Source organism: Balaenoptera physalus (genome assembly GCF_965194825.1).
Source record: "Balaenoptera physalus genome assembly, chromosome: 6".
Classification (NCBI taxonomy): domain Eukaryota; kingdom Metazoa; phylum Chordata; class Mammalia; order Artiodactyla; family Balaenopteridae; genus Balaenoptera; species Balaenoptera physalus.
The window spans coordinates 88,529,575-88,545,956 of NC_138885.1; the positions used below are offsets into that span (position 1 = coordinate 88,529,575).

Below are 16,382 nucleotides of genomic sequence, written 5' to 3' on the forward strand. Positions count from 1 at the left end.
AGTTTTACTTCTTCTTTCCCACCTTGTATTCCTTTTATTTCTTTTACTTCTCTGATTGCCATGGCTAGGACTTCAAAACTGTGTTGAATAATAGTGGCAAGAGTGGACATCCTTGTCTTGTTCCTGATCTTAGAGGAAATGCTTTCAGTTTTTCACCATTGAGAATGACATTTGCTGTGGGTTTGTCGTATATGGCCTTTATTATATTGAGGTAGGTTCCCTCTATGCCCACTTTTTGGAGAGTTTTTATCATAAATGGGTGTTGAATTTTGTCAAAAGCTTTTTCTGCATCTATTGAGATGATCATATGGTTTTTCTTCTTCAATTTGTTAACATGGTGTATCACATTGATTGATTTGTGTATATTGAAGAATCCTTGCATCCCTGGGATAAATCCCACTTGATCATGGTGTATGATCCTTTTAATGTGTTGTTGGATTCTGTTTGCTAGTATTTTGTTGAGGATTTTTGCATGTATATTCATCAGTGATATTGATCTGTAATTTTCTTTTTTTGTAGTATCTTTGTCTGGTTAGGGTATCAGGGTGATGGTGGCCACATAGAATGAGTTAGGGAGTCTTCCTTCCTCTGCAATTTTTTGGAAGAGTTTGAGAAGGATGGGTGTTAGCTCTTCTCTAAATGTTTGATAGAATTCACCTGTGAAGCCCTCTGGTCCTGGACTTTTGTTTGTTGGAAGATTTTTAATCACAGTTTCAATTTCATTACTTGTGATTGGTCTGTTCATATTTTCTATTTCTTCCTGGTTCAGTCTTGGAAGGTTATACCTTTCTAAGAATTTGTCCATTCCTTCCAGGTTGTCCATGTTATTGGCATAGAGTTGCTTGTAGTAGTCTCTTAGGATGCTTTGTATTTCTGAGGTGTCTGTTGTAACTTATCCTTTTTCATTTCTAATTTTATTGATTTGAGTCTTCTCCCTCTTTTTCTTGATGAGTCTGGCTAATGGCTTATCAATTTTGTTTATCTTCTCAAAGAACCAGCTTTTAGTTTTATTGATCCTTGCTATTGTTTTCTTTGTTTCTATTTCATTTATTTCTACTCTGATCTTGTGATTTCTTTCCTTCTACTAACTTTGGGTTTTGTTTGTTCTTTCTTCAGTTGCTTTTGGTGTAAGGTTAGATTGTTTATTTGAGATTTTTCTTGTTTCTTGAGGTAAGCTTGTGTTGCTATAAACTTCCCTCTTAGAACTGCTTTTGCTGCATCCCATAGGTTTTGGATCGTCGTGTTTTCGTTGTAATTTGTCTCTAGGTATTTTCTGACTTCCTCTTTGATTTCTTCAGTGATCTGTTGGTTATTTAGTAACGTATTGTTTAGCCTCCATGTGTTGTGTTTTTTCCGGTTTTTTTCCCTGTAATTGATTTCTAATCTCATAGCATTGTGGTCGGAAAAGATGCTTGATATGATTTGAATTTTCTTAAATTTACCGAGGCTTGATTTGTGGCCCAAGATGTGATCTGTCTTGGAGAATGTACTGTGTGCACTTGAGAAGAAAGTGTAGTCTGCTGTTTTTGGATGGAATGTTCTATAAATATCAGTTAAATTTGGTGTATTGTATCACTTAAAGCTTGTGTTTCCTTATTAATTTCCTGTTTGCATGATCTATCCATTGGTGTAAGTGAGGTGTTAAAGTTCCCCACTATTATTGTATTACTGTCGATTTCCTCTTTTATAGCTGTTAGCAGTTGCCTTATGTACTGAGGTGCTCCTGTGTTGGGTGCATATATATTTATAACTGTTATATCTTCTTCTTCAGTTGATCCCTTGATCATTACATAATGTCCTTCCTTGTCTCTTGTTACATTCTTTATTTTAAATCCTATTTTATCTGATATGAGTATTGCTGTTCCAGCTTTTTTTGATTTCTATTTGCATGGAATATCTTTTTCCATCCCCTCACTTTCAGTCTGTATGTGTCCCTAGGTCTGAAGTGGGTCTCTTGTAGACAGCATATATATGGGTCTTGTTTTTGTATCCATTCAGCGAGCCTGTGTCTTTTGGTTGGAGCATTTAATCCATTCACGTTTAAGGTAATTATTGATATGTATATTCCTGTTACCATTTTCTTAATTGTTATGGGTTTGTTTTTGTAGGTCCTTTTCTTCTCTTGTGTTTCCCACTTAGAGAAGTTCCTTTAGCATTTGTTGTAGAGCTGGTTTGATGGTGCTGAATTCTCTTAGCTTTTGCTTGTTTGTAAAGCTTTTCATTTCTCCATCGAATCTGAATGAGATCCTTGCTGGGTACAGTAATCTTGGTTGTAGTTTCTTCCCTTTCATCACTTTAAATATATCATTTAAATATATATAAGCTTCCTGATGGGGGGTACTTGTGGTGGGTAGAGTTGGGTGTTGCTCTGGTGGGCAGAGCTCAGTAAACCTCCTTAGTTTTCTTTCATCTGAAAATATCTTTATCTTCATTCCTGAAGGGTATTTTTGCTAGATACAGAGGTTGACAGTGCTTTTCTTTCAGCACTTTAAACTTGTTCTGCCATTTCCTCCTGTCACCTGTGTTTTCTGGTAAGAAAGCTGCACTCATTTGAATCCTTATTCTATAGGTCATGTGTCTCTTTTTTCGCTGAATTCTTCACACACACACACACACACACACACACACACACACACACACACATTCACCCCCGCTGGCTTCTTTATCTTTAGTTTTTGTCAGTTTGATTACTTCTGGGCATGGATTTCTTTGGATTTTCTTGTTTGGTGTTTACTCTGCTTTTTCTTATTGGTAAAAAAATAAATAACATAAAATTTATCATTTTTGCCATTTTTAAGTGTACAATTCTGTGGCATTAAGTACATTCACATTGTTGTGCAACCATTACCACCTCCATCTCCAGAACTTTTTCATCTTCCCCAACTGAAACTCTGTACCCATTAACCAATAATAAGTCTCAAAAGGTTTACCATGTAGTATATTTTAATTAACTGTAATAACTTCTTTGTTTGTAGTATATTCAACAGAATATAAGAGCAGATTGTTCCAATATTGACAAAATTCTTGAACCACCTGAAGGCCAAGATGAAGGTGTATGGAAGTATGAACATTTAAGGTAGGTCTTTATGATGTATCAAAATAGTAATAGTACTCCTAGTAGTAAAAAATAACCTTAATATTAATGATGATTATGAATCATAAATTAAATTAGTTAACTACAGAGCAAAAAGCCAAATTCTAAAGCTTTTATGTTTTCAAGTTATAAAGTTTTCAACATTGTTATTTACTCATGGTTTTCTGTATTTATGGATTTGGGCCTTATTATCTTTTTACACGGTTTTCCTTAATCACATCATTTAATCACAGATGCATTATTTCCATGTACCTACTCATTTCTAATACTTACTACTTACCTACTTTATTTTTCTCTAGAGGTCCTAGTCTAGACTTGGTAGCTGATGAGTTACCTGTTAACTATTGTGAACTTCCAGTCTTTCGTTTGGTAAATGGAGATTAATTATAATCCTGAAGTAAGAAGTTTTAGAGCTTTTCATAATATCCTTTGAATGAGAAAATTGATTTCTAATGAATCATGAGTTAAGTTTAGAAGCAGTTGTATTCTGAAGCTACTAGGTTATTTCTTGAAGTTATAAACTTTCCATTGTAAATGGGAGCTAGGATGAGTTGATAGATTAAAAATAGAGGATGCTGTATGAGATATGTGTTCATCAGAGTTTGTTACTTTGAGTTGATTTTTAAATAATAAGGTGGAGTAGAGATATGACTTTTCCTGAATAAATTAGACTACATTTCCTATGATGAGTGCCTCAATTTGTAGACAAGGTACTTTTTCTGTTGTTTTGTTTTGATGCTATAGGCTTGTCTATATATTGTTAAGACCGTGTCTTTTCATAACTGTTCAGCAGTTTTAGGATGCTGAGACTTCTTTGTAATCTGCCACTTTCTTGGGCAAGTCACTTGACTACTTGATCGAGTTTTGTTTTGTTTTGTTTTGTTTTATATTTTATTTATTTATTTTTGACTGTGTTGGGTCTTCGTTTCTGTGTGAGGGCTTTCTCCTAGTTGTGGCAAACAGGGGCCACTCTTCATCGTGGTGCGTGGGCCTCTCACTATCGCAGCCTCTCTTGTTGCGGAGCACAGGCTCCAGTCGCGCAGGCTCAGTAGCTGTGGCTCACGGGCCTAGTTGCTCTGCGGCATGTGGGATCCCCCCAGACCAGGGCTCGAACCCGTGTCCCCTGCATTGGCAGGCAGATTCTCAACCACTGCGCCACCAGGGAAGCCCTGTTTTTTTTTAATACATCTCGATGCATGATAATTGAAAGCATGAGTATGTAGATGTTAGGCCATTCTTATAAATATAGAGAGCACTTTAGTATAATATATCCTCTGTCTTTTTTTAATCAGCTTTGAAAATAACGACGTCCTTACCTATGGGATTAATGATGAAAATAAGCAAGCGTGTTTTTTTCACTGTAAGCATAATTCCTAAAAAGTGAGGGTTCATTTTAATTTACAAGGTTTTTATTTTAGGTCTAAGAAAAACCTTTTCCTCCCTATTTAACTTAGACTATGAAATATGCATTATACAAAACTTGTAAAATCTTTCTTATTTATATTCCATTTGTCCTGGTGCTATTGTTATTACTTTTGGGGTTTTTTTTGATGTTAGCCACCTTTTTTGTTTTGTATAATTTATGTATTATATATGACATATATATTCTCTTGTTTCTGTATTATAGTGTATACATCTTTATAGTTAAGCAAGAAGAGTTTTAAAAGCAGTTTGATTTTGTTTTTGCATGTGCTTAATGTTACTGATTTGAGGCTTAATACTTGCTGTTACTGATTAATGCAGTTGATTATATTATGATGTTAATGGCAATTGAGTCATGACCTCAGTCAAATCTCCCACTACTCCCTACTGAATATTTGTAATTAGGAAAAGATGCCCCTTCCTCTGAGTGGCTGCAATCCCATGCTAGTATGCATGGCTTAGTGACTAGAGTGTAGACTAGATTTCAGCTCTGGTTTGTCTTTTCTGCTGCATAACTATGTGTGTTAGTCCTATACTGAATTAACTTGAAACTGTTAGGTTTGCACATTTGCCACAGATTGTACCTGTAGCATTGCCAAGTCAGTTAGCTTAATTTTCCTGTTGGCCATAAGTAGGTTGGACTAGATGAGAAACTTGTTTATCACCACCCGTCTTTATTACCACTTAGTAGAAAACAACTCAGAAACACATAACATGCAACTTACAGATATGGGGCAGTAGAGGACTATGTGGTGATTCAGAAATAGTGTTACTTGTATAATCTACGAACAGCATTATTATTAGGCATCTGGAAAGGAAGTACAGTTGTAGACAACTGAAAATTTGACCCTTGTTTTTTAATTTGCTTTTTTCTATTTTAATGTATGTTATAAATAAACAAATAAATATAGTTTTTCTTTCACATATGTGCAGTGTTTTGGGTTTTTTGTTTTTCTTTTGGAACTCTCTTTTATCTTCTAATTATAGGTTTTAGCCTTGCATATTTGCGGAACCAAAGTGTATTCATTTGTTTGATAGGGAAACATAGCGATTAACTAATTTGATAGGTTTTTAGAGGGAACACATTCAGCACTTTGACAACATAAAGTATCTTTATGACATAAAGGATTAATTGTCTTTTCATATCAAATAGCAAGTCTGTCTAAAAATGATCTAAATGTCATGTAATTTGCTCCATTTTTCGTTTATTCAAAAATATTTTTTGAGCACTTAACTATTGTAAGAACAATCCAAGCATTGTTCTAGGCTTTATAATTCTCAGTTTGACAATTTTAGAGGGAAAGTAAATCATGAAAAAATGCCCAAGATCTATTAAGTGGCAAAAAAGCAAGTTATGAAATTGTGTCTGATAGGATTCCAATATATTTTAATCTATCGAGAGAAAATCAGATTTGCATGTAAACAATAACTATCTTTCGGGAAGAGGTCATGGAAGTACGGAGAACTTTCCTGTTTTATATTTTGTATTTGGTCCTGTTTGGAGTTTTTAGAAGGAGCATGTTGTTTGTAATCAGAATAAAACCTGTATAATATATAGGAATATAAAACGTTTAGTCTTTCTTCTGATTATCTGTATACAGATATGTACACACACATGAATTTTTACATAACTGGAATCTTACTGTGAATATAAGTATATATCTTTGTATGTTTATGTAATACCAACATTTCACTACTCTCCAATTGCTAATCATTTATAATGTTTCAAAGAAATTTTTTATGTATATAGTTTCAGTGAACATCTTTGTACATATGTCTGCATTGCAGTTCTGATTATTTCATTAGAATAGATTCTTAGGAGAATGACTTAGTTAAAAAATATACACTTTGTAAGGGTCTTGGTAAATATTTTCAAAGTATTTCTCAGAAAAATTGTACCAATTTCCAGTGTGTAACAGTAATCAACTCACTGAACTCTGATATTGAACATTATTGTTAGGGTTGTTAGTTTTGGGTTTTGTTTACTAATGTGTATGTCTTTGTAAAGAATGTGCCATGTAAGTTCAGGTGGTGTTGATAATGATGATGAGGGAGGAAGGATGGTACTGATGGGATTCTGTTTTTACAATTAATATTCTAAAATTAATATGGAGGATAGATAAGACTTTTCATTTATATATTTACATTTTTAGGCAATTCTGTCTTGAGCTAAATGGACTTGCTGTCAAACTTCAGGTAATATTTTCTTTAAGTTAAAGCTATAATTGAACGTTCTGATTTTTTTTTTCTGTTTTTGTAAATTAATGTGCTTACAAAGACACAAATTTTTAATTTATTCTAGAATTTTACATGAAATGTAGCAACTCAAATGATAAACTTTTTCATTATTATTTTACATATTAATAAATGTAACTATTTTAACAGAGTGAATGCCATCCAGATACATGCACTCAGATGACAGCAACTGAACAATGGATTTTTCTTTGTGCAGCTCATAAAACACCAAAAGAGGTGAGAATTTATGAAATAGAATGACTAATAAAATCATCATAACCTAAATCTCTTTAAGATAGTGGTAGACAAATTTTTTGAGTTTTTAGGTCACTGTTTATTTTGCCCTTTGGTTTAGAGTTCTTTGCTGGAAGGTCATTGGTACAGTGCTATTTTAGGGTTTCTTGTGATTAGTATCTTTTTAAAAAATTTAATTGAAATTATCATTGACCTACACTGTGTTAGTTTCAGGTGTATGACATAGTGATTCGATATTTCTGTACATTACAAAATGATCACCGTGATAAATTTAGTTACCATCTGTCACCATACAAAATTATTACAATATTATTGAGAGTATTCTTCATGTTGTACATTTCATCCGTGTGACTCATTCATTTTGTAACTGGAAGTTTATACCTCTTAATCTTCCTTACCTATTTCACTCCTCCTACCTTCCCTCTGGCAACCACCTTTGTTCTCTATGTCTATGACTCTGCTTCTGTTTTGTTGTTTGTTCATTTGTTTTTTAGAATCCACGTATAAGTGAAATCATATGTTATTTGTCTTTCTGTGAGTTATTTCACTTAGCTTAATAGCCTCTAGGTCCATCCATGTTGTCACAGATGGCAAAATTTCATTCTTTTTTATGCCAGTGTGTATATATACCACGTATTCCTTATCTTTTCATCTAATCAGTGGACACTTAAGTTGCTTCCATATCTTGGCTACTGTAAATAATGCTGCAGTGAACATGGGGGTGCATATATCTGTTCGAATTAGTGTTTTTGTTTTCTTTGGAAAAGCACCCAGGAGTGGAATTGCTGCCTCATATGGCAGTTCCATTTTTAATGTTTTGAGGAACTGCCATCCTGTTTTCCATAGTGGTACCAATTTACATTCCCTCCAGCAGTGCGTGAGAGTTCCCATTTCTCCTCATCAGTACTTAATTTGTTGTCTTTTTTTTTTTTAAGTCTTTTTTTTTAACTTTTTATTTTATATTGGAATATAGCCAATTGTGTCTTTTTGATAATAGTCATTTTTTTAAAAATTTATTTTATTTATTTATTTTTGGCTGCGTTGGGTTTTCGTTGCTGTGCGTGGGCTTTCTCTAGTTGCAGCAAGTGAGGGCTACTCTTCGTTGCAGTGTGTGGGCTTCTCATTGTGGTGGCTTCTCTTGTTGCAGAGCACGGGCTCTAGGCGCACAGGCTTCAGGAGTTGTGGCACATGGGCTCAGTAGTTGTGGCTCACGGGCTCCAGAGTGCAGGCTCAGTAGTTGTGGTGCACGGGCTTAGTTGCTCTGCGGCATGTGGGATCTTCCCAGACCAGGGCTTGAACCCATGTCCCCTGCGTTGGCAGGTGGATTCTTAACCACTGCACCACCAGGGAAGCCTGATAATAGTCTTTTTAAAAATATTTATTTACTTATTTATTTTTTGGCTGCATTGGGTCTTAGTTGCAGCAAGTAGGATCATTCGTTGTGGCGCACGGGCTCTTTGTTGCTGTGTGCGGGCTTCTCTCTAGTTGTGGTGCACAGGCTCCAGAGTGTGTGGGCTCAGTAGTTGCGGCATGTGGGCTCTCTAGTTGTGGCATGCAGGCTCCAGAGCGCACGAGCTCTGTAGTTGTGGTGTGTGGGCTTAGTTGCCCCATGGCATGTGGGATCTTAGTTCCCCAACCAGGGATTGAACCGGCATCCCCTGCATTGCAAGATGGATTCTCAACCACTGGACCACCAGGGAAGTCCCCAATAATAGTCTTTTGGCAGATGTGAGTTGGTATCTCATTGTGGTTTGATTTGCATTTCCCTGACGATTAGTGATGTTGAGTACCTTTTCCTGTGTCTGTTGGCTGTCTGTATGTCTTCTTTGGGAAAATGTCTATTCAGATCTTCTGCCCATTTTTTAATCTGGTTGTCAAAGAGTGTATTGCCTATGTTTTCTTCTAGGAGTTTTATGGTTTCCCACCTCACATTTAAGTCTTAAATACAGTTTGAGTTTAGTTTTGTATATGGTGTGAGAAAGTAATCCAGTTTGACTCTTTTGTATGTAGCTGTCCAGTTTTTCCAGCACCATTTACTGAAGAGGCTCTCTTTTCCCCATTATGTATTGCCTCTTTTGTAATAGAGAATTGACCATGTAAATGTGGGCTCTCTATTCTGTTCCATTGATCTATATGTCTGCTTTTGTGCCAGTACCATACTGTTTTGATTACTGTTGCTTTGTAGTATAGATTCAAATCAGGGTACGTGATGTCTCCAGCTTTGTTGTTCTTTCTTAAGATCGTTTTAGCTATTTGGGGTCTTTTGTGTTTCCATACAAATTTTAAAATTATTTGTTTTAGTTCTGTGAAAAATGCCATAGGTATTTTGATAAGGATTACATTGAATATGTAGATTGCCTTGGGTAGTACAGTCATTTTAACAGTAATAATTCTTACAGTCCATGAACACAGTGTATCTTTCCATTTGTTTGTATAGTATCATTTTTCATAATTGGACAATTGAATGGGCTAGAACTTATGATTCACTGGCTATGACAGAATAACACCTGTCATATGGTGTGTAATGGATGATATGCACCAGTTCAGATTTTTGGTTTAGTCTTAATTTCTTTTGATAGGAATAACTGTTGGTGATTACTAGTTGATTCTTAGTCTGTCAAGTAGAAATGTTACTTTTGAACTTTATAGGTCAATATTTTTTCTCTACATTTCATTAATATTTCTTACTACTTATTTGAAACCTACCATAATGATTTTCCTCTCCATAATTGGTCTTACCTTGAAAAACTTATTCATGTTATTTTCTCCTTATTTAGTTTTTGTCAAGGCGAGAGTATAAGAAGTAGCAATTTTTAGAGAACATTTTTTGTTTTAAATAATTCCTTCATGTTATCTAACACCTAGTACACATTCAGTTTTCCTTAGTTGTCTCAGAAATGTTGTTTATAACTAGTTTGTTTAAACTATGCATTGCATTTCCCTTTATCTGCATTCTCTTTTAATCTGTAGTAATTAGTTTTTGCTTGACATTGACTCATCGAAAATAGTTAAGTTAGGCCTGTGCTGTAGGATTATAGACCTTTAAGTGATCATTGTATTGACAGACCTCTAAGGCTTAAAGACAGGTAATTCTCTAGTTGGAAAATCAATATTTGATGTTCTTTTGTTTGAAAAGGCAAATTCTCCAAAATAAGTATCTGATACCTGTCTAAGCTAGTAGTACTTATTTTTTAAGACTGACTTCACTCATGGTGTTACTTTTTTTGAGTTAATAAATTGAAGCAGTGTAGCAGTTAATAAACTGAAGCAGGTTGTGTATCATTCTACATCTGGGAAAATCATAGCAGTTTCATTGATAATTCACTTAAATTGGCTACATAGTATAGTAAATGATGTGATAATTCCAATTAGGAAACTAAATCCAAAAAGCTAGTTTCATTTTGGCAAATAGTAAAGATGCATTATTCTCACTTTATTTATTTATTTTCTAAATAAATTTATTTATTTATTTATTTTTGGCTGTGTTGGGTCTTCGTTGCTGTGTGCGGGCTTTCTCTAGTTGCAGCGAGCAGGGGCTTCTGTTCATTGCGGTGCACGGGCTTCTCATTGCGGTGGCTTCTCTTGTTGTGGAGCATGGGCTCTAGGCGCGCGGGCTTCAGTAGTTGTGGCACGTGGGCTCTAGAGCGCAGGCTCAGTAGTTGTGGCACACGGGCTTAGCTGCTCTGTGGCATGTGGGATCTTCCCGGACCACGGCTCGAACCTGTGTCCCCTGTATTGGCAGGCGGATTCTTAACCACTGCACCACCAGGGAAGTCCCTATTCTCACTTTAGAGTAGAAAAGCCATCCAGTTTGTGATGTATTGTGAAATTTATATATACTGTCATTACCACATCCACTTTTTTCTTGAGTAATGTTAAATGTAAGATAGGATAATCATCAGCATTAGATCCTGTGAATGAGTCTTAAAAGTGCAATATTGCAGGGAATTCCCCGGCCGCCCAGTGGTTAGTACTTCGCACTCTCACTGCCGAGGGCCGGGGTTCAATCCCTGGTCAGGGATTGAACCGACACAAGCCACGCAGTGCAGCCAAAAAAGAAGTGCAACATTGCTTGGTGAAGACCAGCTCTGCTAGATTGTCCATGTGTCAAGGGAGGCTGATAGTATAATTTCCAAGGGGTAGCTATATGGGATGGGATTACTGTAAAAATACAAACAAAAGAAAATCTTGAAAGGATACTTTTTTAATTCTTTTGGAATAATTGTGCATAGTTAGAAAATAATAGCAACTGACAGATTAGTAGCTAAGAAAGTTGCTCTTATGAATTAAAAGCACTGGCAGATTCTGAAGTGGAAGAGGCAGAGTAGTCAGCACGAGTGATGATTTATGCAAGGTCCTTGAGAATTAAAGAGAGGCATTGTAGCAAATAGAGTTAACTGTACAAATAGTGATTGTGATGAAGATTGTAACTTGTTATTATATGTTAGCCCTTTCAGTCACATGCAGATTGTGATTACTTGCAGTAGCATTATGAATATATATTTGGTAAAATATAATTTATAAAAGCTTGAACACATTCCTTACTATTTTGTAACGTACTATATTTTGCCAACTTTTTGCTGTTACGTATGATGCAGAGTAGGATCGGTTAACTGAGAATTAATTGGGGAAGGTGGAGGGAAGCAGCTAAAACAAGGCAAAACTCTTCCTTTAATTCCAAAAAAACCCAGAAAAAATTCAGAAACCAATTGAATATGTAAAGTTATGCTGTCTGATACAGTAGCATGAAACACGTGTCTGTGGAGCACTTCATGTGGGTAGTCCAAATTGAGATATGCTTTAAGTGTAAAATACATACCGATTTCAAAGACTTAGTACAAAAAGATAGTGTAAAATATCTCACTGAGAGACAACTGGATATCTACATACAAAAGAATGAATTTAGACCCCTACCTCACACTGTATACAAAAATTAGCTCATAATGGATCAAAGACCTAAATGTAAGAGCTAAAATTATAAAACTCTTAGGAAAAAACATAGGTATAAATTTTCATGACCTTGGACTAGACAGTGATTTCTTAGATATGACACCAAAAGCACAGAAGTGGAAGAAGATATCTATAGATGTCAGATTTCATCAAAATTAAAAATGATTACGCTTTAAAGGACACTGTCAAGAAAGTGAAAAGACAGTGTACATAATGAGAGAAAATATTTTTGTGAATCATATCTCTGATAAGGGTCTAGTATCCAGAACTATTATGAAACAGCTAAAAGGCAACCTAATTTTAAAATGAGCAAAGGGTTTTTTTTTTCCTGGCCGCACAACATGGCTTGTGGAATCTCAGTTCCCCGACCAGGGATTGAATCCAGGCTCACGGCAGTGAAAGTACCGAGTCCTAACGACTGGCCTGCAAGGGAAGTCCCTAAAATGAGCAAAGGATTTGAATGGATGTTTCTCCAAAGAAGATATACAAATGGTCAATGAGCACATGAAAGGTGCTCAGCATCGTTAGTCATTAGGTTAAATGCATATCAAAACCACAGTGAGAATGGATAAACAAAATGTGGTGTATATATATATACCATGGAATATTATTCAGCCATAAAAGGGAGTGAAGTTCTGATACATGCTACAACATGAATGAACTTTGAGGACATTATGCTAAGTAAAATAAGCCAGACAGAGAAGGACAGTTATTGTATGATTTCACTTGTATGAAATATCTAGAAAGGGCAAATTCATAGAGACTGAAAGTAGTTTAGAGGTTGCCAGGGTCTGGGGGTTGGGAATGTGGGGAAGTTATCGCTTAATGGTTATAGTTTCTGTTTGGGATGATGAAAAACCTTTGGATGAAAACAGATAGTGTAGATGGTTGCACAATAGTGAATGTAATTAATGCCACTGAATTGTACATTTAAAAATGGCAAATTTTATATTTTAACCACAATTGTTTTTTAATGGAAAAAAAAGACACACCCCTACAATGGCATACACTTCACCCACTAGAATGACTAAAATATAAGAAGACAAATAATAACAAGTGTTGGCCAGGATGTGGAGAAAGTGGAACCCTTATACATGCTGATGGGTATGTAAAATACTGTAGCCATTTTGGAAAACAGTTTGAAAGTTCCTCAAAATAATAAGTGTAGAGTTACTGTATGACTTATCAGTTCTACTCCTAGGTACACACCCAGAAGAAATGAGAACATATATCCACACAAAACTTGTGTACTAATGGTCACAGTCACATTATTCACAATAGCCAAAAATGGAAACAACCAGGTTTCCATCAACTGATGAGTAAATAAACAACATGGTATATGCATACAACGGATTATTATTTAACCTTAAAAAAGAATGAAGTCTATAGAGGGAGAAACAGATTTTATATATTTTAAAAACAAAGTCAAAAAGGTTTTGAATTAAGAAAAGAAAGTAATGAAGTACTAATTCATGCTGCACTATTGATGAGCCTTGAAAACACACTGAGTGACACAAAAGCCCACATTCTATTCCATTTTTTAGGAAATATCCAGAATAGGTAAATTCAAAGAAGAAAAAAAGTAGATTAGTTGTTGTTTAGGATTAGGGGGAAGGGAGAAGGAGAAGTGACTGCTAACTAGTACTGGGTTTCTTTTGGGGGTGATGAAAATGATCTGGAATGTAGTTGATAATGGTTGCACAGTTTTCTGAATATACTAAAAACTACTGAATTTTACACTTTAAAAGAGAAATTTTTTGTTATGTGAATTATGTCTTTTTAAAAAAAATATATTATTTATTTATTTAGGCTGTGCCGGGTCTTAGTTGCAGCATGCAGACTTCTTAGTTGTGGCATGAGGACTTCTTAGTTGCAGCCTGTGAACTCTCAGTTGTGGCATGCATGCGGGATCTAGTTCCCTGACCAGGGGTTGACCCCGGGCCCCCTGCATTGGGAGTGCAGAGTCTTACCCACTGGACCACCAGGGAAGTCCCTTATGTGAATTATATCTAATTTAAAAATACCCCACAAAGACTCATTAGCAATTTTCATATCAATTATATGTTAAAATGATAATTTTGGCTATATATATGGAGTTAAATAAAATACATCATTTAAATTAATTTCACCTGTTTCTTTTTACTTTTTTTAATGTGGATACTAGAATTTTTTTTTTTAATAAATTTATTTATTTATTTATTGGCTGTGTTGGGTCTTTGTTGCTGCATGTGGGCTTTCTCTAGTTGCGGGAGCGGGGGCTACTCTTTGTTGCAGTGTGCGGACTTCTCATTGCGGTGGCTTCTCTTTGTTGCGGAGCACAGGCTCTAGGCATGCGGGCTGCAGTAGTTGTGGCACGCAGGCTCAGTAGTTGTGGCTCACGGGCTGTAGAGCGCAGGCTCAGTAGTTGTGGCGCACGGGCTTAGTTGCTCCACGGCATGTGGGATCTTCCCGGACCTGGGCTCGAACCCGTGTCTCCTGCATTGGCAGGCAGATTCTTAACCACTGCGCCACCAGGGAAGTCCCTAGAAATTTTTAAATTAAATATGTAGCTTGCATTATATTTCCATGCTGACTTAAAGGTTGTAAAAGTGTCCCATGGCACACCCAAATGACCAATGTGAATGAGAAACACAGTGACTTGGGATATTTGTTTTTGACCAAGTCACCTGTAATCATATATATGGAGAAAGATACTTTTTTCAGTAAATACTGCTCATGTTCCTATTTTAGGCAGTGAATCTACTAGCTGTAAATTCCTGTGGATGTATAGTTAGAAAAATACTTTTTGTTTTTTTTGGTTTAGATAATCTTTATGTATTTGTCATGTACTATACTAAGCCATATTTAGTAGTTACTGCATTTTTAAACACCAGTTTCATTCTCAACAATTGAAAAATATTCTAATTACTGGGTAGAACTAGAGTCATTTTTATTTCTTTCTCTAGTTTATTTTTTCCTTCTTGGTTCCCTGGTTTATTCTCAGTCTTCCTTTCTTTTGATGCTTCTCCCTCTCTGCCCTCAGAAGAACTGAATGAGGAGAATTACTTTACAGTTTTAGTTTTCCTTTAATAGGTTTGCTGATTTGCCATGAGACAAATAGGTTTCATTGTTTCTGATAAATGAAATAGGGTAAGACAGGTTTATTAAAATATAAAGATACTTCAGATTTCATATTAAATTGCAAAGGAAGAAAATTTTTGAGAGAGCTGCTAGATTGGTAACAGGGTACCAGCAACATAATAAGGCATGCTTTTTTTTTTTTTTAAAGATTGATTGATTGATTGATTGATTGATTGCTATGTTGGGTCTTCGTTTCTGTGTGAGGGCTTCCTCTAGTTGCGGCAAGCAGGGGCCACTCCTCATCGCGGTGCGTGGGCCTCTCACCATTGCGGCCTCTCCCGTTGCAGAGCACAGGCTCCAGACGCACAGGCTCAGTAACTGTGGCTCACGGGCGTAGTTGCTCCACGGCATGTGGGATCCTCCCAGACCAGGGCTCGAACCCATGTCCCCTGCATTAGCAGGCAGACTCTCAACCACTGCGCCACCAGGGAAGCCCCAAGGCATGCTTTTTAAGATGTAAGGAGGCAGTGATCTCTGGAGGTATTTGTGAAGTGAAGGAGGCTGCTTGGCCACTTGGTTAAGTATAAATCAGTGGACTAGGGCTTCCCTGGTGGCGCAGTGGTTGAGAATCTGCCTGCTAATGCAAGGTACACGGGTTCGAGCCCTGGTCTGGGAAGATCCCACATGCCGCGGAGCAACTAGGCCCGTGAGCCACAACTACTGAGCCTGCGCGTCTGGAGCCTGTGCTCCGCAACAAGAGAGGCCATGACAGTGAGAGGCCTGCGCACCGCGATGAAGAGTGGCCCCCGCTCGCCACAACTAGAGAAAGCCCTTGCACAGAAACGAAGACCCAACACAGCCAAAAATTAATTAATTAATTAATTAATTAAATTTAAAAAGGCAGATGCTTGCTTAAAAAAAAAATCAGTGGACTAGGAATCAGTGTATCTGGGTTATGGTTTTTAAGTCCTTCTTCCTAACTGTGTCATCTTGCATAAGTCATTGACCAATAGTCAAGGGTAGTCCCTGTTGCTGTGCATCATTCTTCAGGGGTTCTCCCTCTCATGGCTTCAGAGTTGGGATATTTGCATGCTTGCTTACTTGAATCTCTGTCGTTACAGAGTCAGCCTCCTCTTAGACAGCATGCCTAAAAAGCAGACTTTCCTAAGTTGGACTGCTTGTTTTTTGAAGTATTCCTTATCTTTGCCTATAGACTTTTAAGATCTGGCAAGAAACCTGTGAATATTCTGCAAACTGATCAGCCTCAGTTTCCTCATTTGTAAAGCCAGAGGGTTAGATTAGATAATCAGGTGTTCTTCCCAGCTCTAAGCATTGTTTTCTTCTAGATACAATATCTAGAGTGAGA

The 16,382-nt window shown here is 36.4% G+C and overlaps 1 protein-coding gene across 3 annotated transcripts in view; it reads left to right on the forward strand.

Moving 5' to 3' along the window:
• LOC309663348 (MOB-like protein phocein) overlaps positions 1 to 16,382 on the forward strand; it is a 41,929-nt gene that overhangs the window by 23,216 nt on the left and 2,331 nt on the right. For all 3 annotated transcript variants that reach the window (XM_082467318.1, XM_082467316.1, XM_082467317.1), the window contains 3 exons: positions 2,976 to 3,076; positions 6,670 to 6,712; positions 6,902 to 6,988. In XM_082467318.1, coding sequence (XP_082323444.1) covers positions 2,976 to 3,076; positions 6,670 to 6,712; positions 6,902 to 6,988 — 231 coding nt within the window. The remainder of the gene's footprint in view (positions 1 to 2,975; positions 3,077 to 6,669; positions 6,713 to 6,901; positions 6,989 to 16,382) is intronic.